The 26,895-nt window shown below is 42.4% G+C and overlaps 1 protein-coding gene across 6 annotated transcripts in view; it reads left to right on the plus strand.

The window, feature by feature from the left end:
- Nucleotides 1–26,895, plus strand: part of MGAM (maltase-glucoamylase) — a 105,102-nt gene that overhangs the window by 47,814 nt on the left and 30,393 nt on the right. For all 6 annotated transcript variants that reach the window (XM_019666787.1, XM_019666785.1, XM_019666788.1 and 3 more), the window contains 21 exons: nucleotides 3,654–3,774; nucleotides 4,807–4,916; nucleotides 5,466–5,617; nucleotides 6,206–6,377; nucleotides 8,080–8,179; nucleotides 10,364–10,476; nucleotides 10,776–10,901; nucleotides 12,256–12,387; nucleotides 12,534–12,650; nucleotides 13,506–13,619; nucleotides 15,499–15,583; nucleotides 17,125–17,242; nucleotides 18,348–18,519; nucleotides 19,854–19,970; nucleotides 20,538–20,692; nucleotides 21,679–21,763; nucleotides 22,574–22,630; nucleotides 23,191–23,315; nucleotides 24,538–24,626; nucleotides 25,301–25,350; nucleotides 25,856–26,023. In XM_019666787.1, the coding sequence (XP_019522332.1) occupies nucleotides 3,654–3,774; nucleotides 4,807–4,916; nucleotides 5,466–5,617; nucleotides 6,206–6,377; nucleotides 8,080–8,179; nucleotides 10,364–10,476; nucleotides 10,776–10,901; nucleotides 12,256–12,387; nucleotides 12,534–12,650; nucleotides 13,506–13,619; nucleotides 15,499–15,583; nucleotides 17,125–17,242; nucleotides 18,348–18,519; nucleotides 19,854–19,970; nucleotides 20,538–20,692; nucleotides 21,679–21,763; nucleotides 22,574–22,630; nucleotides 23,191–23,315; nucleotides 24,538–24,626; nucleotides 25,301–25,350; nucleotides 25,856–26,023 (2,478 nt within the window). The remainder of the gene's footprint in view (nucleotides 1–3,653; nucleotides 3,775–4,806; nucleotides 4,917–5,465; nucleotides 5,618–6,205; nucleotides 6,378–8,079; nucleotides 8,180–10,363; nucleotides 10,477–10,775; nucleotides 10,902–12,255; nucleotides 12,388–12,533; nucleotides 12,651–13,505; nucleotides 13,620–15,498; nucleotides 15,584–17,124; nucleotides 17,243–18,347; nucleotides 18,520–19,853; nucleotides 19,971–20,537; nucleotides 20,693–21,678; nucleotides 21,764–22,573; nucleotides 22,631–23,190; nucleotides 23,316–24,537; nucleotides 24,627–25,300; nucleotides 25,351–25,855; nucleotides 26,024–26,895) is intronic.

The raw sequence follows: 26,895 nt of genomic DNA on the forward strand, positions 1-26,895 counted from the left end.
CCCAGAGGCTGTGTTGAAGGCAAGAGAGAGAGAGATCCAATCTGATAGACAGTTAGCCATCAGGACGGCGCTGTCAGGACAGTATCGGACCAGCTGTTAGGGCACAGAAGGGCAGCAAGCCTGCGAAGGCAGGAAGTGACCCCAGGGAGACCAGCTTACTTTACCAAGACCACTGGAGCGCTCAGTCCCCCTCACCTGGCATCTTACCCTGGCTGAAATGAACATGGCCTCCTCTTAGATTAGTGAAGAGGTTTGCCTGCTTGGGGTAGGAAGAAAAGATTGAACAGAAAAGATTTAGATTTTGGAAGACCTTAGAAGTCAGGCAGAGGGGGTTGGTCTTTTGATACCCAGCAGCTAGGAACAGCTATTGAAAGCTGAGTGGACTCATGTAATAGAAAACAAAGAAAAGGGAGAATCAAAGACTTAGAAATAAAGGGAAAAAGATATAAAGGAAAAAGAAAAACAAAAGCACTTCAGTATGGGGTCAAATGCCACAAACTTTAGCATTTTGGATGACAGGTTTGATGAAACTAAACATTTTTTTGTGTGTGATAGGTAGAGGAGATAAGCTAAGTAATTAAATAACTGGGATAGAAAACAAAAATTCTTAAGATTTAAAAGAAATACTATGGGGATCACAAAATAGAAGAGATTATTATTATCAAGGAGAATCTGATAGCCTGGAACTAAAGATAAGTAGGATTTTGACAGAGATGGGAGGAATGGAAAGTGATTTCAAGACAGAAGAGAGAGTGCAGACGAAATGACAGAGCAGGACATTGTGGGGCACATACATGACATCGAATGGTCCCATATGTCCAAGATACAGGGTGGGTGCCAGAGAGAAGATGATGTTTAGGCCTGTAGCGTAGATAGAGAACCATGAATGTGCTGCTTTGTCAGTAGGAATGGGAAGTTGTGGTCTAGATATGTTGTGCCCACACAGGATGTTTGGCACACCAGGTTTGCAGCAAGCTGATCACACCCATTTACTGCCCCTGACGTAGCGTGCTAGGAGCCCACTTGCTCAGAAGCCCACCTAGAGGACTCATGCATCCTAAGTCTGTTTCTTCTCTCTCTTTTGTGTTAAGAAGCATTGGGTTTGGAGGAGAATAGGACTTGTGTACAGTGAGCTTTTTTAGATCTTAAACAGTGTCCTCAGGATGGTTTTCATCTCTGAGTTCAATTCAGTCCTTCTCTTTCTGTTGGTTGCCTGTATGCGAGTATGTCTATTATGTAGAAAGTAAAATATCTTTATTTGTTGTCTACTGTTCCTATCAGTTACTGAGGGAGCTCTTTAAATATATTCCGTTATGTCTACTATCTTTTTCAATTTTACCTTGTGATTCTTTAAAAATTTTCTGTAAATATTTTGAGTTTTTATTGTTAGTCGCATATCAAGTTTGAGATGCCATATCTTCCTTGTGAATGGAACCTTTTATCATCATGTAGTGACTCAATGCTTCCTTAGTAATGAATTTTAATTTAAGGTCTATTTGTCTGATGTTACTGTAGCTACACTAGCCTTTGGTTAGCATTCTTCTCACGTATCTGTTTCACCCCCTTTTACTCTTGGTGCTTTTGTGAGCTTAAATTTTAGGTGTGTCTCCACTAAGCAACTTTAGCTGAATTTATTTCTTTAAATGTCATCTACCTTTATGTTTTAAATTAAGTATGTAGAACTTGGGATCATTGACATGACACATTTTTTTCCATTTTGTGTTTTCCATTTGTTCTGTTTTTCTATGCACGGCTTCCTACCCCACGCCCTCATGTATATTATTTTCTTTCCTTACATTTTAAATTTTCTCTTAAATTTCAATTTTCATGTCCAACTGACAGGGGCATTTTTGTGTCTTGGGTTTACTTTTTTGTGTGTGCTTTTAATTTAGGTCGTTGTGTTTTATAGCTTCTTTCTACAGGTGTTTTCCTAAGTTCTACATACTATTTCCTCTCCCGTTTACGTGTGCTGTGCTCTGCTCCTTCTCCCGCTTCTCTCCATTAACCGCTTAGCTGCGCTGCGGGAACTGGTGTATTCGAGTTGGTCGACACAGACTATTCTCTTTTCTCGCAGCTTTGGTCACTCTTTGGTCTTTGCCCTTCCCAGTTCAATGAAGATATCATTAAGCTCTGGGGAGCATACCAAGACCATTTTGTTGAACACCTTTTCTTCACCTTTCTCTTTTCCTGTTATACTGAAGTTTCATCTGAGTGGGTTTCGGAAAGAAACAACGAAGACTACTGATTGAAGTGGAGTTCACAGTAACACCTGAGCCCATAGTAATTAAAGCCACAGAGGGACATAGTTTTTCCATTCTTAATATTGGCTATTAATATAAAAATTAACTTTTGATTAAATCTAATTGTTTCTCTAAGCCATATCCCCCTGAAAATGTGCTCAGCAGGTCCTCCACCCAGACTCTAGAAAAAAGGAGCTGGAGAGCAAGAGATGGACGTTTTGGTCCTAGCCTTCTCAATGGCTAACTGCGTAACCTTTGGCAGGTTGCTCACCTCCGGGAACCTTTCCCTCTGGGGCCTCAGGCTCCTTACCTTTTAAATCATGTACATTAGTTATCTATCGCTGTGTGGCAAATTATCCCCAAACTCAATGGCTTACACCAACGAACATTATTTTCTCACAGCTTTTTGTTTTTGGTCAGAAATCTGGTCTTTGTTTAGTGGGGTGCTTTTGGCTCAGTCTTTCAGAAGACTGCAGCCATGGTGTCTGCTGGGCTTGTGGGGTGATCCTGTTCCAGCTCATCCATGTGGCTGTAGGCAGGACTCAGCTCCTCAGGGGCTATTGGAGTGAAGACCTCAGCTCCTTGCTGGCTGTTGGCCAGAGAGCCCCCACAGTGAGGCTGCCCCCAAGCCAGTGAAAGAGCCAGCAAGACATGAGACACCATCGTTCTGGGATCTAATGCAATCCATTATTTCTGCCCCATTCTGTTAGTTACAAGTCACTAGGTCAGGCCACACTCAGGGGAGCTGGCACTATACTTTTTGTATTTAACCTGGTTGGCTCTCCCAAGTTAGTTAAGGCAAGAAAGGGAGTGTATTCATTTTTGTCTCCACATGCTTCAGTCACTAATTGTGGTATAAGGCAGGCACCTTCATTAAATAACAATTAGAATCTGTTTTGGTTTCAAGGAACAATTTCTGCCTTGGGAGGAGATATATATATATATATATATATATATATATATATATATATATATCACATGTGTAATATACACATTTAAAAATCAAGGTAAACTTGTTTCAAAGTTTCTGAATAAAGTTGATGAGAAAGTTGCTTTTTTAAAGCCAAAACCAATATAAATGAAGCTCCATTTGTAGTTTTGGGTTACTGGTGGTATCACTATATTGTAGTTTAGAATATTTAAATAAACTTATCAGTTTTTTTGTGATGACAGATATGGACCGTATTGTGACCCCTATGTTGTCATATAATAACAGCAACAAGAAAGGACATTGGCCACAACACTTAGCTTTGAGCACAAGTTGTACACTGACTGGGACATAGCACCGTTTCTCTAAGTATCAGTTCCCTTATTTGTAAAATGTGGTGAATGATACCGGAAGCCAAAATTATATTTCTCAATAATAGTGCTCTACAAAGAAATGGAGTTACCATGATTCCCCTCTGATTTCAGGCCATATGTGAGCAGCGTGGCTGCTGCTGGAATCCCCAGGGAACCATCCGTGTGCCCTGGTGCTACTATTCCAAGAGTCATGGCTATCAGATGGAGGGCGACTTTGCCAACACAAAGGCAGGTAAGCCAGACCATGAGGCACGCGCTCCGGACCCTCTGCGGGTTGGCTCTGTTTGCTCCCAAGGCCAGCCTTCGTGGCATGCCGAGTTTGCTCTGCACGCCACACTCCTGCCTGGGACAGAAGGTGGGAACCACTCGGAAGTGACGACTAGAATCTATTTTGCCATCAAGGGAAAAAAAGTCACTCTGCCTTGGGAGTTCAGAGACATGGTCTATTCCTGGCTCTACCTTTACGTACCTTCGTAACATTGTGCAAGCATCATGAGTTCTTTGGTCCCCAAGTTTTTCGCTTTTAAAGGGAGGGATTTGAACCCTGTCACCTCTGAGACTACTTATAACTCTAATATAATGTGGTTTTAATGCTATGGAAACAATTCCAATTTTGAAACGTTTTATGAAAGTTAGCCAGTCGATGTCAGTGTGCGTGGACTAAACACCCCCTCTGCTTCCCTCCCTTCTTCCTCCCACCCTAAAACATAGAGCATGAAAATAAACACCTTGGGGAATAACAGAAGGTGGCTGCTTTGGGGAAGCTCTTAGCATAAAGGAAGAGGCATGATCTTCCTCTAGAGGCTCTTGGCCTGATGGGCTTTGCTAAAGTCTCGATACTCACCTGCCTTACCTAACTAGGGAGATGGCATTGATGTATACGATCACCTATAATGTAACATGAAAATAACCAAGAAGGAATAATGTATGTATACAAACTGAGGGCTGAGAGTGTGCAGGGTCTGTAATTAACACAGAATGACTGGTGGGCTGGTGGGATGAGAGTTAGGCCTTTTGGGGGAGATTTCCAATCAGATTTCATAGAAGAAGGCATGGTTTTTGGATAAGGTAATAACGGTGCCCAGCTTTAGATTCTGGACCAAAATGATATGCATGCGTGATGGTTATGTGTCTATTTCTTCCCTTGTTTGGGAAAATAAAGTCTTTCACCAGCCCCTTTGACCTAAAGCATCATTTTTTATGTGGCTGTTGTTTGCAAATGTACACTGCCAGCTATGTGAACCTTTTTTTCTTTCTATGTCAGGATTCACAGCCCAGTTGAAAAGGTTGCCTTCTCCGTCCCCATTTGGAAATGACGTCAACAATGTCCTTCTCACAGCGGAATACCAGACATCGAATCGCTTCCACTTTAAGGTTGCAGTTTGTTTATTTTTTTTAAAGTCATTTTTGAGAGGTTCTTGTTCCCTACCTGATGACTGCAGTCACTACAAAATAGGAAATTTTGCTAACGGAGGTGTGTTTCTCTACTGCCACGCTTCCGAGTCAGCACATGTGTGTTGCAGGCACCTATAGCCTTCCTTGAGTGGGATAACTTCCTACATATATATTATGGAGTTGACTGGTGAGCTTTGGCTTTCATTTGTTTGCCTTTAACACCACGTGAAATGTAGTAGAGAGGAGAAAAAAAATAATTATGACAGCTTTGAAAATCCTAGAGATGGTCCATCCCTGCAGACTTGGAGTGTATATTTCTACCTAAAGACTTAACACACGCCCACAGATTCAACATCTGGTAATATACGTGTCCATACACATACCTTAGACCTAACGCCATTTGGATCAGCGCCCGCGTTCCAGTACCATGAGCCATTGGGAAGCACTGGTGTTGGTGGGAATGCTTTCATTTTGGAAAAACGGAGATGTTTTCATTTCAGCTTTCTTCCCCTTCCTCTCTCTGGACAGTTAACTGACTCAAAGAAGGACAGGTACGAAGTGCCCCATGAACATGTCCAAGCCTTCCAAGGAGATGCTGCTTCTCCCTTGACCTATAAAGTTGAGGTCTCCCCACAGCCATTCAGCATCAAAGTGAGGAGAGAAAGCAACAGTGTCGTTCTGTAAGTTTTGGAAACCCCTAACCGGGGGTGAGAGTAGGAAGGGAGGGAGGTTTGCAAGCCTGACAAAGGGTGCATTTCAGCAATATTCCTGAAGCTTGGTGACCAGATCTCCACTTTCAAATGGATTCTTTTTTTCTCTGCCTTTCTTCCTCATTATCTCTTTTTTGTTGTTGTTTTTGTTTTGTTATTACTAAGCATTTATTATACACCAGGCACTGGGCTGTGGCCTTTTTCTCTTTTCCTTTCTGTTTGATCATTTTTTCCTCTTCATTTCCCCCTTCCTTTCTCCATTCCCTTAACCACCTAGCCATCAGCAACTATTTATGGGACATCACCTATAATGTATGAATAGTATTCTAGTCATATAGTAGGGTGTCTAGGGGACAAATCTAAGAAATGCGCCACATGGCACCCACCTTCAAGAGCTCCTGATTGCTTGGCGTCCATGGAGAAATGTCACAGGAGGGCAAACGGGGCCGATTACATAGGGAGTATTGAGTCACTGACACGTGAAGGCCACTTTTCTAAGCAGGTGTGTCCTACCACTCCACTTGTCCACTTGTCCTTGTATCTTCCATCTGTGTCTAGGTTGGACTCAAGTATCGGGCCCCTCCTGTTTGCTGATCAGTTCCTGCAGTTCTCCTTCCGACTGCCAAGTGCTAACGTGTATGGTCTGGGAGAACACGTGCACCAGCAGTACCGCCATGATATGAACTGGAAGACCTGGCCCATATTTGCCAGGGACACAACCCCCAATGGGGTAAGCTTTCAGAAGGGCCCCTTTCCACTGTCCTAGCCTCATCCTTGAAGGTCACTCCTCGCAGTACAGTATAATGGTTAAGAGTGAGATTCTAGGGCGGGGGGGGAGGGTGTCTGGGTCTGAACTCTGGCGCTGCTAGTCGCCAGTTATGCCATTCTGGGCAGGGTACCTCTCTGTGTCTTCAGTTCCTCATCTATACAATGGGGGCAGTATACTTGCCTCATTGGGTCATCATGGGAATTAAATAAATTTATATGTATAGAGTCTCTAGGAGAGCCTGTGCCACATAGAAAGTGGTCAGTAAATGTCAGCTACTTTTCATTATATTTTCCTTTTGAACTAACTAGTTCTGGAGAAAACATGACTAATATTGACTCTACACAATGTTTGTTATACTCTCCATATTTTAGGTTGACCTTTGTAAGTCACCAACTTATCAGGTTTGTTAGCAACATAGCATAACATATCAACTAAAATACTGTGTTCATCCTTCTCTGTGTGAAGAATGTTTAGGGCAGTGAAAGAATAGTGTTCTTATTGTTTTCTTTTTTTGTTTTGTTTTGATGGCTAAAACCCAAAGCAGAGGCATTTTCTAGGTTCAGCAATACAGGTCTGGGTCAGCTGCTTTCCTGCCTAAGCAGAATTAGTGGCTGGATGGAAAAAGATCGTAGGAATAATGTATTGACTATTTTTATCTCTATTTGCCAAAAGAACTCTGAAAAAAATAAGTATAATTTATCCCATTTAAACAGATAAGGAAACTGAGGCTCAGAAAAGCAAAACAAATCCTCAATGGGGGGAAAAAAGTTTGTAAGTAATAGAGATAAGATCTAATTCATAGCCTGCCTAGAAAACCAGAAAACCAGAAAAGACATTGAGTCAGAGCAGCTCAGCTGCGAGTTTCTGGTGATGGTTATTTTATAAGGAGCCCCAGGTGCTCACTACTTGAATTGTGCAGCTTGGGCACCACCGTGTAAGAAATGTAGGCTCTCGGCTCTCTCTCGCACCCCTAAATTAGAATCCACATTTAACTAAGATTTCCATGTAATTTATATGCACACTAAATTTTGTGAAATGTTCTAGAGCAGTGATTCTCAGCCCTGACTACACATCAGAATCACCTGGGCAAATTTAACAAACCATCAGTGCTTGCTTCCATCCCCAGGAATTCTGTTTCCATCGGGCTAGGATTTAGCCCTGGTTGAGAACTATTGTACTGTTCTAAAGCCTAGACGACCAGCTCAAGTTCAAACGTCTGCTATTGGGAAGACGAGAAGACCAGATATGTCAAGTAGAGCTGCATCTAGTTGCACGTTAGGAAGGTGCCTGACTCATAGATGGCTCGATGGAGCTTTTGCAGATGGGGCTAGGTCAGGTTAAGACAAGTTACTTTGAGAGGAGAGCGTTTTTGCACTATAATTTCAAAAATCATGTTCTCCCGCATCTAATAGATGTCACGAGCGCTCACTTTCCTTCTAGATAAATGGTCATAGCTGGCTCATTCAACAAGGGGACACTAGTTCACTTGGGTAACATCAACCAAATATAGACATTATATTTTAAAAATTTATTTGTATTCTTAACCCATGAGTTCCCTGTCAACTAGTCACAAGATCAATACCGAGTGTCTAAGTTATTTCTGCCCAAGTGGAGTTTAGACTATTAGATTGTAACCTTGTGGCTTTTAACTATCTTTCCGCAGGATGGAACTAACTTGTATGGGGCACAGACATTCTTCCTGTGCCTTGAAGATGCTAGTGGATTATCCTTTGGAGTGTTTCTGATGAACAGCAATGCCATGGGTAAAGGACTAAAGAATATTCATAAAAAAATGCACAAGAGCAATTTTGAGTCCCTTTTGTGCTGCACTATGATACAAGGAATGGAGCCCTTTAGGAATGGCTGAGCCATCGCTTAGGGCCTCGTGTGTTTTCTGACTGTTCCACCCGTACTTCGTTACCTGTTGACCCATGGTAGCCATGAGTAGGGGTTTCTCTCCCAGCTTATGATTTTCCTGAATCTGGTTGCCCCTATTGGAATATTTTCTATTACCGAGTTAAGACAGCTAGCCCTTTCCTGTAATCTACTGAGACAATTTCTACTAATTATTTCTTCTCCTTCCTTAGACTTTCATCCAGAAAAGGGGTAGGAAACAGCCAATTGCCCTGGGCCCAATGATGACAGTCACTCGGCCTACCCAGGGAGCTATAACTGAGCAGTGACTTATATTCAGACACTCCAAAGGTAGCAAGGTCAAGTGGGGTGGCAAGGGTCATGCAGAGTAAGATCAGACTGGTTAAGACCCAAAAGCATATCATCATAGAATTCTAAAAAGGAGCTAGCTTCCCATCTTTTAAGGCTTTAGACTAGATCAATGATTCTCAACTTTTTTCTGCTTGTACCGTTGACAGCAGATCTCAGTGGCAATGACTCAGTCACCACAGGGGAAGAGATGTATCTGAATCTCCCAGGGTGGATGGTGGGCACAGGATATTAATCCCCACCCTCTTCTCAACTGAGAATCAAGGGAGTAGATCCGTGCTACTGGGAGCGTGGCCCACAGATGGTCCCCGAACTGTTGCAGGTGTACAGTAAGATGAGTATAGACATTGAGAGTAAGCATTGCCGTAGCATCCAAGCATGAACCCTCTTCTAGTCATTCATTTTCATGTTATCTTGCAAAAGTATCAGTTTGCAAAGAATTGGACATTTAAAAACTAAGATCTGATCCTTCACCACAGATTGTTTGAGAATCACTATAGGTAATCTAAGATGGTTCTTAGATACCTAGTAGAATCTTAGATGATTCTGAGATCCCTAGGAGTCTCAGAACAGACTGAGATGATACAAAGATTGTACAGTTTCAGGTAGTTGAAAGGAACCAGAAAAGGAGTCAAGTCAGACCCACAGCGTCCTAGATACTCGGTGTGAACTGTGCCTGTGACCAAAGATTACATTTCAGTAAACCCTGAGGCTTTTTACCCCTAATTGCAAACCAAGGCTACGGGGAGACTTCACCTCTGAGAACTGTGATTGGGGCTTAGAGTTTCAATTGATAATATAATCTCTGACTTTTTTTAACGAGGCTAGTACCTCAGTCTGTCTAGTTGGGTTATATTCCTGCAGTAATGGTGGGGTGTAGGGTGGGAGCAGCATGCTCTGTAGTCGTGATGTCAAAGAAGAAACATTTTTGCTCTACCCTTTAGGTTCAGTATTTTGGGGCCTGTGACTCAAACTGACAATGGACGGGTCTGCAAGAGGAAAGACAGAGTTTATTGACACACACAACATGTGTGCACACAAGAGTGCTCAGTGACGAGTAACTCAAAACAATGGTTAGAATTTGGGGCTTATATACCGTCCTAATAGGTAAATGGGAGGCAGAGAAAGGCACTTGTGATACAAAAAATGATTTTTTAGAGGAGGAGGGAGGGATAAAAGGCACGTAGGGGGAAACTTAGGGGAAAACAAATGACGTTTTGGAAAGATAAAGGAGCCCTTAGGAGAACAGACAATGTCTGTTCAGATTTGATGCCAACTTATTGTCTCAGAGGAGATTACAGTTGGTCCGGAGAGGTGGTTTATGACAACTGAGTTCCTTTGGGAGGCTCTGCTTTTAGGCTGATAAGGGATTTCAGAAACTCAACTGTCTTCAGCTTAAAATAATTTTTATGCCACAACGGCTTACTCTGGACCCCTTCAGGAAACTGGTTGCTTTTTCATGAGAACCTGAGCCCTGACACAGGAATTAAGACACTGCAGTCACCAATTATCAAAATCTGTCACCGAACGACTGTGGGGACTCTCGTGGGCTGTGAGGGTGGACTTTGAACTTCAGAGTTTGTTCCTTTGTATGCAAAACCTGAGGCTTTTGGGATCACTTTCCTCATGTCCAGATGAACCGTGATGCTCTGGTCTAAAACCTGGTGATTATCACTCTAGAATAAAGTTCTTATTTTTCTTTTCTTCATTTTTAATCTTTCCAGACGTCGTCCTCCAGCCCACACCAGCTGTCACTTACCGCACCACCGGGGGCATTCTCGACTTCTATGTGTTCTTGGGAAATACTCCAGAGCAAGTTGTTCAAGAGTATCTAGAGGTAAACGTATGATTATTGACTACGACTGTGGAAATCCTAACTAGCACACAGAAAAGCAAATTTCATAGACAAGTGGGACTCATGCAAATCTGCTGTTAGAAGTAGCTACGGTATATCTGCTATGACAAATTGACCCAGCCCTCAGAAATTTATAAAGAGCCTGGGAAAATAGATTAGCATTCTCACATTAGTGAAATGTTGGGAAATGGAGTCTGTTCTGTGGCTCCAAATCCATGCTTAGAAAAAGTTTTATTAAAAATCGGGTATTTCTAACTTTTACTCCACATTATTTCTTTTAGCTCATTGGACGGCCAGCCCTGCCCGCATACTGGACACTTGGATTTCATCTCAGTCGTTATGACTATGGAACCCTAGATAACATGAAGCAGGTTGTGGAGAGAAACCGGGCAGCACAGCTCCCTTACGTAAGGCCTTTAAAAAATCTTGGGGGTGGCCAGTTAGCTCAGTTGGGCAGAGTGTTTTGCTAGTAACACCAAGGTTACTGGTTCGATCCCCGCATGGGCCACTTTGAGCTGCACTCTCCTTAACAAAAACAAAACAAACAAACAAACAAAATCCTCCTAAAATAAGAGTTCTGTTGGAAATAAGAATAACTTTTTATGCTTTCTCCCCACTGAGTTTTTTCTTTTTGTTTGTTTGTTTTTGTTTTTTCATTCTTTATTTTTTCCCCACCGAGTTTTTTAAAAATATGCAATAAAAAGATGTTTATCTATTCAGAGCACTACACTTTTTTTGTTGGGACAGCCATTCCTTCAAGAATCTGTCTCCTTTTAGTAGGAAATCATACTTAGAGACCACAATGATGGGGCTAGGAGGCAATCTGTGTTTGTCTGTTTTTTTCTTATCACATATCTTATCAGTAAAATTTTCTCATGCTCACTGTATTCATTACATTGTACATAATGCATCTTTATTTGCGTTCTCAAGGCTTTTCTTCCCCTAGTTTAAGTGAGCAAAAGAAAATGGTACATACACGTAATAAAATATTTTTGTTTTCAATGGCTACATTTTTTTTTTTAGAGGGCTAGTCAGGTCCTTTATATGCACACTGATAGAGAAATGATGAAGAAAGTCGACTATTTGCTTACTTAGGTCATTCTATCCTTAGTCTAAATTGGAACGTTTCTATTGTGTAATGGGGAGTGAGGTTTTATAAAACATGCAAAGGGGAAAAGCCCAGTAGGCTCAGGAATTTTCCTCTTGTCTCCCATCCCGTTCCGTTGGAGGCAGACAACTAGGTCCTAGAGCAAAAGTCATTTCCTTCTGGGCTCCATGATTTTCATATAGGTAAAATTAGGAAAGGTTCATCGTCAAAGAAGACATGAAGGAGAAGGGAAGCAACAAAACAAAATGTGGGGTAGTAAAATGAGGTAGAAGAAGTGGAGAAGACAGCCCCTTCCCCCTTTATCTGTGGTGGGGGTAGGATTTAGGGATGGATATGTATTTGATAGCTTTAATGATTTGTTGGAATTGCTGTGGTTTGTTTGTTAGACTGGTTTTTTAACGCCAGGGTCCAGGCAGCAAGTAGGATGCTGCCGTTTCACTGATTCCAGGGGTGGGGTGAGGCCTTCGGGGAAACAGTGGGTCATTTGCTTTGAAATTACCATGGAAAAGAAGCCCTCGAATGCCAGGGGCTGATGGAGAACCCTGGTTAGAGCCCAGCATAGAGTCAGCGTGTGTCATAAGCAATAACAACAACTGACTCGTTTTAACGGAAATTCCTAGGTGATAAATTGTGGACTTGGTGTATTCTTTCAGGACGTTCAGCATGCTGATATTGATTATATGGATGAGAGGAAGGACTTCACTTACAACCCAGTAGATTTTAAAGGCTTTCCTGACTTTGCTAAGGAGTTACACAATAACGGACAGAAATTGGTCATCATTGTGGTATGTGCTTGCCCCCTGAAATCAGGTGCTTGCTCTTCCTTGTCATTACACCCCCCGTCCCCATCCTTCGTCCCCCAATTCCCAGTCTCCTTTCACTGCCTCTAGCTTAGAGCGAGGTCCTTCATTGTATTTTTTTCCCTTCTTAGGATCCAGCTATCTCCAACAAGTCTTCCCCAAGCAACCCCTATGGCCCCTATGACAGGGGTTCAGACATGAAGATATGGGTGAATGCTTCAGATGGAGTGACTCCACTTGTTGGGGAGGTAACTTAACAGGGGAGGGGGGGTGGCTGGCGGAGGTTGTTTTGTTTTACATTTTCAGATGCCTTGTATGAGTATATGCTAGGGATAAACTGTCCCTGTTCTTTCATCCGCAAGTACTTAACCAGCCATCCTCACTCTTACATTCCTTTCATAGTCAAGTCCCTTTAAACAGCAGCCTCCGTACTGAATAAACGCTTCCTCACCTCCCATTCACTCATCAGCTGACTGCAGTCTACTTTCTTGCCCCATCACTCCACCAACACTGCCTTGGCAAATGACACCAGTTACCTCCTGTGGAACTACTTCCAATGGAACCATTTCATTCCTCTCTCACTCAATTTCTCTGTAGTATTTGACAAGTTTGACCACTTCTTTCTCAAACCTTTATCTGCCCTTGGTTTCCATGAAGGTGTAATCTGCTGGTTTACTTCTTATACCTCTGCTCACCTGAACACATAGTGTCTGATGAAAAGCGGACAGGAAAGGAATAGAGAAGAGTAATTGACATCGGAACCCACAGCTTGCAATGGGCCGGCTGAAATGTCTGTAGTACTTGCCATCATTTATCATGCCTCAAATTTGGAGTAGAGAAAGTGAGAGGGAAAGGTGAACCAGAGCTGCAAAGTAGCAAGAATTTAGCCAATTTTTAAAAATAAGTTTTTCCTCAAGTGTCTGTTTGATTCCTCCTGACACTTATTCTAAGTATTTGGAGCTCTTCCCATCCCTAACTGAGAAGGACCTGTGCCTGACACCTCTGTTCCCGTGATCATATTAGGAATTTCTTTGCAAAGTACTCTACTTTACTCTATATTCATTTGGTTTACTCCAATCAGCCTTTTTCTTTTTCTCCCGCAGGTCTGGCCTGGAAAAACTGTGTTTCCTGATTACACCAACCCCAGGTGTGCTGTTTGGTGGGCAAATGAATTTAAGCTTTTTCACAATCAAGTGGAGTTTGATGGAATCTGGATTGTGAGTTCTTAACATTTTGATTATTAGGTGACTAATAGACTATGTGTATCTATGTCACTGAATCATGGAACACTGGGGGAAGAGGAGGAGGGGGAAATGAGTATAGCAATCATTCTAAATATTCCCTACGTTGTGTGTGTGCATGTTCCATGCCGTTGAGTTGGCTCTGGCTCCCGGCGGCCCTATGGATGAGTGACGTCCACCCTGTCCCATCCTCACAGCCCTGCTCAGCTCCTGCAGACTCATGCCTGTGGCTTCTTGTGTGGAGTCAGTCCAGTTCGTGCTTGGTCTTCTCTTTCCTGCTGCCTTCTACGTTACTCAGCATTGCTCTTTCCCCAAGAACCCCGCCTTCTCATGAGGTGCCCGAAGCAGGACAGCTTCAGTTGGCTCAGTTTTGCCTCCAGCGATGTTTCAGGCTGAATTTGCTCTGAGACCCACTTGTTTGTTCCTGGTGGTCCAGGGTATCTGTAGAGCTCTTCTTCGACACCAGACTTCAAGTCTTTTCCTATCCGCCTTCTTCACTGTCCAACTTTCTCCTCCATGCATAGTAATTGGGACTAGGAGGTGTGGATGACCTTAGCCTTGGTCTCTAATGACTCATCTGCGCTCTTGATGATCTTCCCTAATTCTTCCATGGTTGCCTTTCCGACTATCAGCCTGCTTTTGATTTCTTGGCTGCAGTCTCCATTTGAATTGAATTGGTAAGCAAAATCTTCAACAATTTGAATGTTTTCATTGTCTATGTTAAAGTTGTGCGTTTCTTCTGTGGTCATGATTTTTTTGTCTCCTTGCTGTTCAAATTCCCTATCTTACTATTCAGATAATCTTACCAAAACATGTAGTTTAGAATCAAAATCAGATTGTTATCGTTGGAAGTAATCTGTTTTTTTCCCAGTCCACCACTTCTTTTACAAATGAATGAGCTGAAGTGAAACTAGGTCACATACTCCTTACTTTGTCACAAGGTACACGAATTGTCCGGTTGCCAGTTCAGGGCTCTTTCATTTGGACACGTCAGACAAACCGATCAGAGCTAGAGTGCCCAGGTGCTTTGAGTGCAAAACGGTCGCTGCAACAAAGACAAATGTCTCTATATTATCAAATGAAACAGATGCAAAGCAACAAATGTTCAGCAAAATTTAAGGAGCTCTAGAGTTGAACTTTTTTCTATTTAGAAGAGAAATGTAGAAAATTCAAACAATACAGAGAGCTAAAAATATGAAAGCAAAACCCTCTAAAATGATATGAATTAAAAACATCTAGGGCCGGCCGAGTGGCTAAGTTGGTTAAGAGCTCGCTCAAGAGTTTGAGCTCTGAGCAACAGCGGTTCAATGCCCAGCCTGAGCTGAGCTGCCAACAGGTGGCAGGATGGCTCAGCTAAAAACAAACAAACAAACAAAAAAACATCTACCTGATATCAATATTTTGGTATCTTCCAGGACCCCCCCACACATTTGCAAAGCTGTTGGCACATGTTTACTTGCTCACTCTCTCTGTGTATATGTATGTTTTTATATGTATAAGTATTTATGTGTGTGTATTTATGATTATATTTGGATATACAGAGAATGAATAAGTTGATATATATGAAATCATATAAATTGAAAATGTTTTTTCACCTAATGTGTTTGGGAATTTTTCATTTTCAGTGATTACAGACATGTGCAATTTTGAAGTGATTTTTAAGAATCTCCATGAAACCTTCAATGCATAGAGGAGACAGGAACACCTGTTTCTCTCCTTGTACATAAGAACCTCTCTAAAACAGAAGTATCTGGAATCATTTTTCTGACTCCTCAAAAAGAATAAATATACCATTAGTACAATGTAAGGGGACATGTTATTTTTTTCTTAATAGTTTTTGCTCTTTATTTTGTAGGATATGAATGAGGTCTCCAACTTCGTTGATGGCTCTGTTTCAGGATGTTCCACAAGCAACCTAAATTATCCCCCATTCACTCCCAGTAAGTCTTGGTCATTAGTCTGATTAAAGTAGCATTGTATATTCGGTATTTGAAATTCATAAGGATAGATATGAACAACGTGGCAAAGGCGTTTGTACATAAGTGTGCATAGGGAAAGGAGAATGTGGGAAATATATAAAGACAACCAGGAAAGAAAATCAAAACGTTCCATGCTTTCCTAAATGAGGCATCAATTCAAAAGGGGGCAATCTAGTTCTTTTACCTACAGCCTGAGCTGTTTCTAAGGGAAGGTCCTAGAAAGGGAAGATATGGTGCAAAAACCAGAAGCTAGTGATTAGTCTGTGTTGCTCTAGAGTATACCCCCACAGGTCAGAGCTGGCTAGAAAGAGACCACATAACCAGGCTTGGTCTTCAGATGAGCGTCAAGTTTGGTGATTTCAAGAGTGTGAAGAACAGACCTGAACCATAGGATGAAACCCATGGCTTGGGAGGTCAAAGTCAAAGTCAGTGAATATGATACAAGTGAGCTCAGACTGGACTTTTAAACAGTGTTATCAGGGTGTGGCCCTGAAATCCCAGCATTTATTCTAGTCTGAAAAAAGCTATAGGCTCACAGACAAATTGTATCTTGATTAAGAAAGGAATGAGCTGCTGGAATTATAGTATCTTATGAAGACTTCCAGTCTAGTGGGAGAACAGGAAAATGGGGCAGGTGGGTCAAAATCAAATGTTGAGGGACTTGGATAGAAGGCTAAACAGTTCACACTTTACTCTTTTGGTGAGAGAAGCTATTAAGAGGGAAATATGATAGTCAAATGGTTTGGGGAAATATTAATCTGGTGTTAATGTGCAGTAGGAATTAGAAAATCAATAGATCAGGAATCAATTAGCCATTAAGGAACTTTTACAATAGTTAATATCCAAAGGTGATTAGGATCTGAACCAGAATGGTGCAGTGGGGGCAGAAAAGAATCGATGAGTGAAAGAGAGATTGGGCAATCATCCTTTATAATATCGGGTCAATGGAGAGAAATTCATTTACACCAGCGGTTCTCAGCCTGTGGGTCGCAACCCCTTTGGGGGTCGAACGGCCCTTTCACAGGGGTCGCCGGGTACTCGTATGTGGGCGTTTCTGCATGTGGGCCTGGAGATGGATAGAGGAGCGGTGTCTCAGTTCCTAAGACCATCGAAACTATGTGTTTTCCGATGGTCTTAGGCGACCCCTGTGAAAGGTTGAGAACCGCTGATTTCCACTTTCACCTAATACTTCTCCTTTTGAGCCACTTAACTTAGCTCAGTTTGAAGAATTCAGATTGACTCTCAAGTCTAACTGGGTCTTCTTGCTTCTAAATGCTTCCTCTGGTCACCTGAGTGCCCCGCGGGGAGAAGGTGTATGAGTCCACACCATTTCTTTATATATCAGAGTATATAACCCTCTGACAGTGGGGAAGCTGTATGATCATTTACAGGAGGGCCACAGTAAACGTTTGCGCAGGGTGCCACCGTTTCCGGTCCTCTGGCAGCCCAGGAGCAGGGAATATGCCTCTTAAGAGCTCACTGCCTGAGCCCTCTTTTCCCAGGAGTCCTGGATGGGCACCTGTTCTGCAAGACCCTCTGCATGGATGCCGTGCAGCACTGGGGCAAGCAGTATGATGTCCACAATCTCTACGGCTACTCCATGGCCATCGCCACCGCAGAGTAAGGATACTATTGCTATGGCCTCAATACGTGTCCAGTTATTGATCTTGCTAGATGCTAGGTGCCGGAGCTCTGTAAATTAAGTATGGTGATTATTGAATGCATGAAGAAACTACCTAGCACATAGGGAAGAAGGAATCCAACTAATATTTGTGGGATGCACGAAATGGAAGGATGAATGAATAAATGACTAAATGGAAGGTTGGAGGAAGGAAAGAAGTAACTTGATCAAAGTCAAACAGTTAATAAATTGTAAAAGCAAAATTTAAGCCCATTCCTGCATGAGTCCTAGAACCGTATATTTGCTCTTGGCCACACTGGAGGATGGAGGGTTAGGTAACTCAGGCCTCATGTGCTTTGGGGTTTTAGATGCTGGCTCAGCACCCTCCTGCTGTGCTGTGTCTGCCTTTGTGAGTGGACTCAAATTCTGTAGTGAGGAAAAGGTACTGACAGTTTACCCCACTCACGGTAACTGTGACAGCAAGAAGCCAGACCAAAACTGCATTCATTAGTTAGCAACGTCATGGTGTAATGTTAACCTTCTTGAAAGTTGTTGAAAACATCATAGAGCAAACATTTTTAAGTATATGAGAGACTTCTATTATAATAATTTTAAAAATATATAGATGATGTATATTTATATTTACTTATAAAAGCCCACACATACATATATAATTTTAAAATGTCTCTTCTTATTACAAAGTTGTGATCAAAGTGTTTCTACTTAAACAAGAATTTAAGTTCCAAGAGGGGGTTCATAAGTTCATTATTTGCATATGTCTGAAATCCTGTGATGTGGAAGATGTATACACAGACAGCTACGGATATGTATACTTCACCTTTTGTTCCATAAAAATGGTATGCCTCTAGTTACTAGACTTTTCAAGGCTACTTTGGAAATTATGGAGTTATGGATGTACATAAAACACAACAAAACATAAATATACCTAATGGCGTAGTCTGCTCCCAACAGTAATTCCAACCCTACTGGCAGAGAGCTAGGCGAGAAGAATGGGGCATTAACTTTTGAGGACCTCAGCATATGTCCCTAGGCTGAGACCCACTAAGGTCACACAAGCACTCCTGAGTCTCTCTCTCTTTCTAGGGCCGTCAAGACTGTGTTTCCTAGCAAGAGAAGCTTCATTGTAACCCGTTCCACCTTCGCGGGATCAGGCAAGTTTGCAGCCCATTGGTTAGGAGATAATGCGGCCACCTGGAATGACCTCCGATGGTCCATCCCCGGCATGCTTGAGTTCAACCTTTTTGGTATCCCAATGGTGAGTCCACAATCCAAGCGCTCTGGTGAACCTCAGTCCCTAGAAAGCCTCATTCTAGAAAGCTGTCAGTCCTAACGCTCCCCTCTCCTACCCGCCATGGCCAAGGGATTTAATGTTTTGAGAGCACATGCTTCATCTGCATCAGCATGGCTCTGGTCCCACAATGCTCTTTCCTGCACTGCCTTATAAAGATTGGAAGTGCAACCTCGAAGTGATGTCACTGGAAAAATTTTTCTAGTAAAGTAAAATGTACATGCAAAAAAGTACACATATTCTTAAGTAGACATTCATTGATGAGTTTCACAAACTGAACACATCTGTGTATCTAGCACCCAGATGAGGAAAGATAACATTGTCAGCACCTGAGAGATGGCTTTGGCATATTTTAGTTAAATTCAACGTGTGTGTGTCTGTGTGTGTGTGTGTGTGTGTGTGTGTGTATAACTCCTGTGTGTAAGATACTGAGCTAGTTATGCATGGTGAGGGTAGAGAAAAGCATAAATACAGTAACAGAAACACCTTCTCTTTCCCCAAAGAGTTTATAATTTAGTAAGAGGAGACCTATATAAGCAAATATTTATGACAAGCTAGGGTAAAAAGGCCAACAGGGACATACACGTTCAATGATAAGGGAAAGCCTGAGAAAGGGACATATTAACTCAGATGAGATTACAAGGAACAAAGGATGTCAAGGGTGGGAATCAAAAGAAACTTCATGGAAAAGATGGTTCCTGAGCTTAACCATGAAAAGTGGGTATGTTTTATCAGACTGATGGGGGAGGTCATTTTAAAATTAAGAAATAAATTTGAGCAAAAGCAATAAGGGGGAGAATTTGGTATGTCTAGAAGGATTGGTGTGTAGGGCTGGAATGGGAAATGATGCTGGAAAGGTGGGTTGGAACCAGGTGTTGAGGAGATAATAGGATAAGCCGCAAGGAGACCCTGGAGATTTTTGAATAGGTGAGTGGCAGTATCAAATTTACATTTTTGAAAATTAATTCTGATAGTAGTGTGGCCAAAATAATATCCACTGTATTTCTAGTTGCTGTTCATCAAAAAGTTATTGGTATGTCAAGTGTTTTATTTACACTATCTCATTTACTAAAACCCTATTCGCTAATAGTGCCCACTTTAGCAAAATGAGGAAACTGAGGCTCAGAGGTCTAAGTGACTTATTCAAGGTCACCTGGCAATAACAAGCAGACACAGGAGATAACCCAGTTGAGTCACATTATATTAGCCTTCTCAGTAAGAGGTTAGCACAGTCCAGTAGGGAGGTCTCTGGGAGAAAGCAAAGGAGGGGGGGGACACTCATGAGTGGCCTGTCCCTCCAGGTGGGTCCTGACATTTGTGGCTATGCAATGGATGCCCCGGAGGAGCTCTGCAGACGGTGGATGCAGCTGGGAGCATTCTATCCATTTTCCAGGAATCACAATGGCCAAGGCTACAAGGTGAGAGACTCCCAGGAGACAGGAGCACAATAAATTTGGCGCGCATTAGGACCATGACTGTCTGCACCCTCGCCAAGCAACCAGTTGAGCCAGCCTCCTACCTGGTGCTTCACTTGCACCACGTTGCACCACTGTTTGCCATCCACAGGGACCTATGATGTGCCATTAAAATGCCCTGTGCCACCGCCTCTGCTCTTTCTACGGGGGCAGTCTAAGGGAAAGGCGAGTCTGTGAAGGTTTTCATCCAACCTCTACACACCTTATCTACATTGTTCATGTTGCCATTGAGAACCAGATGAGGAAATACTTCAAAATTATTTAGCAGGCAGACTCCTGAGAGAACACTCCTAAAGAGAGAACGAGGGAAGGAGCAAAGGGAAACATTACCACTTACTTGGTGAAATGATCCCTTGGCCCAGCTGTACTGATTGGAGGCCGAGTTTGCAACCTAGGCCTCGGGTCTTTCAGGAAGGAAACCCTGGTTGTGATGAGTGGTGGATTTGGACTTCCCAGATGCTTCTGTTATTTGCAGCCAGATCACAATTGCAAGCTCTTGTTTCCTTCCAGGCCCAGGATCCTGCCTCCTTTGGAGCTGACTCTCTGCTGCTGAATTCCTCCAGGCATTACCTAACCATCCGCTATACTCTGCTGCCCTATCTGTACACCCTCTTCTATCGCGCTCACAGGCATGGGGACACAGTGGCCAGGCCCCTTCTGCATGAGTAAGTCCACTTAACCCCAGGAACTTTAGTTAATGCAACTGAGTGACCTTGACTGTATCATCAAATATAAGAATGAAAATGGAAACAAGTCATACAGCTATTCAGATACATCTATATGTATATATGTATACGTACGTGTGTGTGTGTGTGTGTGTGTGTATGTATTAAATTGGAATACCCAGTTAGTATTTGCAAGGCTATTGCTGTCTAGATACTATTCTAGGGGCAGATTTAAGCATTATGGACTGCCAACTGTTGGGGAGGAAGCTTGACTAAACGTCATGGGACTTGGGATCTTTTCTTTGTTCTGTCACCAACTAACTCTTTATCTTGACAAATCATTTTAGTTCTTTTATCCTTAATTTCTTAAGTCTTAAAGGATTTGATAGCTTGAACTTGATGGTCTCTTTCCTAATACACTGTGTTCAGGCTCTAGGACTTAAAAGGCCCACCTTGTCAAAATACGGTTCATTTCCTTCTGTGTCTACATTTTAGGGCCTCGGGCACATATCTGCTCTATTATTATCTACCCATTATTTTGGGTAAGGTTTTGCCATCTCCTGGTATTCTCTGTTAAAAGGCAGATATCCTAAAAGTGGAAAGACTATACAATTTTATATTATCTGCTATTTTTCGTGATCAAATCCAGTTCCTTCTTGATAGCCGGCTGAAGATTGAAAATGTATTGCTTATCTTACTTATTGTTTTAAAGGGGCGTTATGACACATAGAATTCCAGCCTGGATCCCGCCTAGCATAGATACTGGAGTAGGAGCTTTTGTCTAACCTGGGGGAAGAGCAGGAGGTTTACATGGGCTGGGGAGGTGGATCCCCCTGCAGGAATGGAGAGGTGGGGGTTGACTAGGTGTCACAGAATAATTCCAGGGGCTGCCCCAGGCAGGGAGCCTGCATGCTTTGGGCAGGCTGAGGGGAGAGCTTCCAGGAAGCCTTGGCCCGAATCTCAGTGAACATCTCTCCAAACTGCAGGTTCTATAAGGACAGCAACACCTGGGACGTGCACCAGCAGTTTCTCTGGGGGCCCGGCCTCCTCATCACCCCAGTTCTGCATGAGGCAAGTGTTCCCACAGAGACATGCGGGTGGTCTCCGCTTCTGCTCCTGCTCCCCTCCGAACCTTTCTCTCATCTCGGAACCATTTATCTGCTCCTTGTTCCAGATCCATTCCAAACCCCTGTGGCTGACTCAGCCTTGAAGACAGTGTGCAGGGTGTGGGGAAGTTTGATATCTGATACTTACACTTTTTTTTTTCTCTGAGTCTTTTTTCTTGACCAAGTTCCCCATCAGTGTAGACAGAAGAATCTACTAGTGAATCTGCGTTTAAGAATGGTCCTATTTGTTGTCCGATTCTCATAGCAGGTCATGACTTGCTCCATGATGTAGAGGCAGAATGGCGCAGTGAGGCAGCACTCACTCTAAGGTCAGGCTGATCAGGGTGTGATTGTGGTGTCTGCCACTTAGCCCTGGTGTGATCTGGTACAAGTTATCATGCTAGTTCCTCAGCTGTAAAGGAGATATATTAATATTGCCCATCAGTGGGAAGGGTTGGGGAGATTGAATGAGGTAATCAATGTAGGGCTGGAATTTTTTCCACAACACATTTTTTTATTATTATTATTATTATTATTATTATTATTATTATTATTATTATTAATGTGGTTCCATTGGGCATTTTTCTTTGAATTCCAAGTTATTGCCTCTATTATTCCTATAAAAAGAATGGCATGATTCGATAACAGAGAAAAGAAAGGTCATTTATGCACTCTCGGTATATGGTTAAGAAGTCCCCTGTGGACTTGCTAAGAAGTTTATTTTGTCCCCCTCAGAGGCTGGGCCATGAAGAACAATATTTTGTTTTAATTTCAGGGTGCCAAGAAAGTGACGGCATATATACCTGATGCCACCTGGTACGATTATGAGACTGTAAGTAGCTCTGTCTTTCCTTACACTCTTGGAGACCACAGTTGCAGCTGTATAGACAAGGCACCTCCCTGGAGAGAGAAAAACGTGTCCATGCACAGGGTGTTCCCATAGTGTTTTCTGTAATTTCATAGCAGGGTCGATGAAGTAAGCCAAAGTCACTTATCATCCGTGATGATGACATCTGAAAAACGCACTTCCATATACTTCAGTCATCAATAAGATAGAGACTCCAGTGGAGTGTCTCATGGGCAAATGTTGGAGAGGCCAACAGACAGTTTGAACTTGGTCGTGAGTTAGATTACTTGTTTAGAACTATCAGCTCACAGAATGTATGTCAGATAGCCTCCGCATGGCATAAAAGTTCTCCCAAATCCCCAGCTGAGGGCAAAAGCTGCTGTTCTTCATGTTTTTCCTTCCTCTTATTTGATTGTCCAACTAGACAGTAATTCTAGACAGCTAGGCGGGAAAAGGAGTGAGCCATAGACAACTCAGCACGTGGGGGAGAGGTGGAGGTGAATGTGCTTTCACGCCAGTGGGTTTGATTTGTCTGCCTCCATCAGGGGCGCCAAGTGAGCTGGAGAAAGCAAAAAGTGGAGATGGAACTTCCTGGAGACAAAATTGGACTTCACCTTCGAGGAGGCTACATCTTCCCTATCCAACAGCCAGCCACAACCACGGTGGCCAGGTACAGTATGGCTGGGTGTTTCCTGTAAGGGGGAGGCTGGCTGAGCCGGTCATTTCTGTTCCTCAGGAGGGTCCAAATATGGGTCTCCTTCCTCCAGAGATGATTTGCCTTCTCTCTGGTTACAAGCCAGGGCTGCTGCCAACTTGGGATCATATTATCTCCCTTCAAACATCATGTGTTGTAACTTGTCTAGGATCAAGTAGTAGTTTAGTGGGTGGGTCCTTCAGAATATCAAGTCCGCCGTACTGCTAAAAGTGTCATTCTGGACTCCTATAAGTGTTTTAACTTCTGTGTCACTCTTTACTTTCTCCTTTGATTATTTGGTGAATATACTTCATCTTTCTTACAATCTTTAAGGTCATCGATGGGGTGTGGTCTATTTGTCTTGGACTTCCTAGCAAATGAAAACTACTCAATATATGTGTGTTAGATAAAAGCAGGTGACTTTGTTGACAATGAAACCCAACTTATACAGGGCAGAGTGGAAGGCTGAACTGTGAAAGAATACAATAGGGACTGTGAGGTCAGAGAGGGATTCAGCAGGGGCAGAAAATTGGGAGATGCTGAAATAAAAAAAGATTCCAAATGTAATTGCTCTTTCTTTTCCCTTCGTTCTCTATGTCCATCTATTTCACCATCTTTTTGCATAATGTTTTGTGTTTCCTATTCTAAATTATAAGGCAGATAATTAGAATGTTTTATTTTTCTCTCAAAACAAACCAATAATTAAATTAGGAAAGTTGCCATTATAGAGATAGACCTTCTTGTATTTTTATTGCTTTCAGAGTCAAAATGGTTCAGAGGCAGGGGGAAATTTTTATCTCTCCCAACCACATTTCATATTTCTCCTGCACGTACCATCTCAAAAATGACAAGGCTGGAGCAATCACTGTCTAGGATTTCTTTCTTTGCTAGTAGTCTGTATTCTATATAATAGTTGCACCAGCAACTTTTGTTGTAGCTACTGCAGTGATTTTGGTGCTTAAATTCTTGCCTCCCACTTAGATGCTTATTGCTAATGTTCAGGGTATTTTTCTATCTCCTGTGACATTACTGATTCTAGAAAAGGTGTGTTTTGGTTTTGCCTTTGTGCCTGAAAAAAAGCAGAGCCATCTGCTGCTGGTAGAGCCCCATCTGAAATTTGAAAGAATCGTTGCCAGCTCCTTTGACAAAATTTTGAATTTTAAGTCTTTGCATCTGACATAAATCTTGTCTCTCACAGTCGACGGAACCCTCTTGGCCTTATCATTGCCCTAGATGACAACAAAGAAGCAAAAGGCGAACTTTTCTGGGATGATGGGGAAACGAAAGGTGAGCACTGTTGTGACAATCTTGCTGTTTTCGAGAGTACCTTTGAGTTACTCTCGCTGGTCATTCAGCTGTGGAAGAGATCCCACCAGGCATAGCATGAATTGCTTTAGAGAAGAATTTTGCTTTTAGTTGTACTGTTCATGGGTAGTGGCAGATGGACACGGATGAAGGGAAAGCACATTTCTACCTCGTAGAATTCTCCCATTGGCCAGCAATTTTCACAGGCTCTCATTTTATTGTCAACGGGAACCTGAAAGAGATGTTTTCAAGACTGTTCTCGCCATTCAGTGTAGACATGTCCCCGAAAATCCTAATGAACAGAGGTCGATGATATGAAAAAAATATCCGTGCCTGTGAGGCAGTGAGATTATACTTTTCTAGTGTGTCTACATTGAGTTTCTTAGCACATTTTTCTGTCTCCACCTTGTTAACAACACTTGTGGCTCAAGCTTAGGAAATAGATTCACTTGAGACATATGCCCCGGAAGCACTTGCAAGGGAACCTTTTCAAGGTTAAGGCACAAAGGAAAAGGGAAAACAGTGGCTTCCCTTGGGAGACTCTGTCTATAATCTGTCCTTCTCAAGATATAGCTTCCAGGATGGCCAGAGTAAAACCTGTTCTTCTGGGGTGGGCAGGCCAGAGCCTGATTCGTTCATCTTTCTTTCACTTGCAGATACTGTGGCTGATAAAGTCTATATCCTATGTGAGTTTTCCGTCACCCAAGTGAGTAGTAGATTTTTATGAATCTTAGATGTGAGCTTTTGTTCTACCATGAGCTCATGTGTGTTTGTGTCTGTGTGTAGTTATATTTATAGCTTCATGTGCATTTATAACTGTAGGTGAGCACGTTTCAATTTATGAATTCACTCCCAATAATTGAATCATTCATTTTAGTAAAAAGAGGTAATGATACAGATAAATCAAAGTAGTCAGTGTTTCAAAGGTGGTTTTTAAAAATGGCTGTGTGTCTTTCTCTCCCCCACCACCCAAGCACTTCCCTCTCTCCCTCCCTCCCTCTCTCTCTCTGTCTCTCTTTTTCCCTCTCCCCCTCTCTCCTTCTCTCCCTCTTTCTTTCCTCAGGGGGTATCAAAATAAGTTTGTGCTGTTTAAGCACCCATTAGTAGAGGCAGCTAAGGAGCATTCAGAATAGTTTGGGGTAGGATGGAATATTTGAGTGACTTGAGAATCTGTGTATTCTAAGTATTAGACTTTTGCATTTGTTTTGTAGAACCGCTTGGATGTGAAGATTTTGCAATCAACCTACCAAGACCCCAATAATTTAGCATTTAAAGAGATTAAGATCCTTGGGATCCAGAAACTGATGAACATTACAGTGAAACACAACGGTGTCCTCAGTCAAGTTTCTCCCAATGTCACTTATGATTCTAACCTACAGGTAAAAATCCATTTTGTTGAGATAGCTTGTCATGAATTCTTTTTTTCTTTTTTTTTCTTTTTTTTTTATTATTATTATTATTTTTTTTTTAGCTGAGCCACCCTGCCACCTGTTGGCAGCTCAGTGGCAGCTCAGCTCAGGCCGGGACTTGAACCACTGTTGCTCAGAGCTTGCACACTTGAGTGAGCTCTCAACCAACTGAGCCACTTGGCCGGCCCTTATCATGAATTCTTCATAGCTACCCTTCTTGCCAAGGCTGCATGAGCTCTGAAGGCCCAGAGCACACTCTGAGGCCTGGGATAGGAAGTGAGAGGGTTAGGAGAGAAAAACAATGAGGAGCGGACCAATGCTAGAATGAATGAGGGAGCTGCCAAAAACTGGGAGAAGGTAAAATGGTCTTTTCATCCTTATTCCCCTATTTGCACCTCAGTATTCTGTCTGACTGGGAGCAAAGTCGGGAATGTGGGAAATAGGATTAGAGGAAAAGTAGATCTGAAAGCTGTTAGCAAGGCAAAGGTAGGATTCCCATTAATGAAAATTTTGAGGTGCGTTTTTTTTGTTTGCTTATTTTTATTATATTGAGTTGTGTAGAATCTCACTCCAACACATACATTTTTAGGAAATATTTTAAGTCAAAGAATTTGGCAAGCCTAGCTAACGGCTACTTATTTGGTTAGATGATAAGAATAAAATAAGTTTTCATCAGTCGTAATGGGAACTGATGTTCTCAAACGGGTTGTAATCAGTTCCTCTGATATTTTAGCTTCATGAGGAATCCTTTCCTCGAATACTCCTTACTACAGGCTCTCCAGATGATCTTGGAAAGCAGCTGGGTCAGCATAGTTGGTGAGGGACCTCCCAAATTTGGAGAA

The sequence above is a fragment of the Hipposideros armiger genome, unplaced genomic scaffold (genome assembly GCF_001890085.2).
Source record: "Hipposideros armiger isolate ML-2016 unplaced genomic scaffold, ASM189008v1 scaffold_478, whole genome shotgun sequence".
Classification (NCBI taxonomy): Eukaryota; Metazoa; Chordata; class Mammalia; order Chiroptera; family Hipposideridae; genus Hipposideros; species Hipposideros armiger.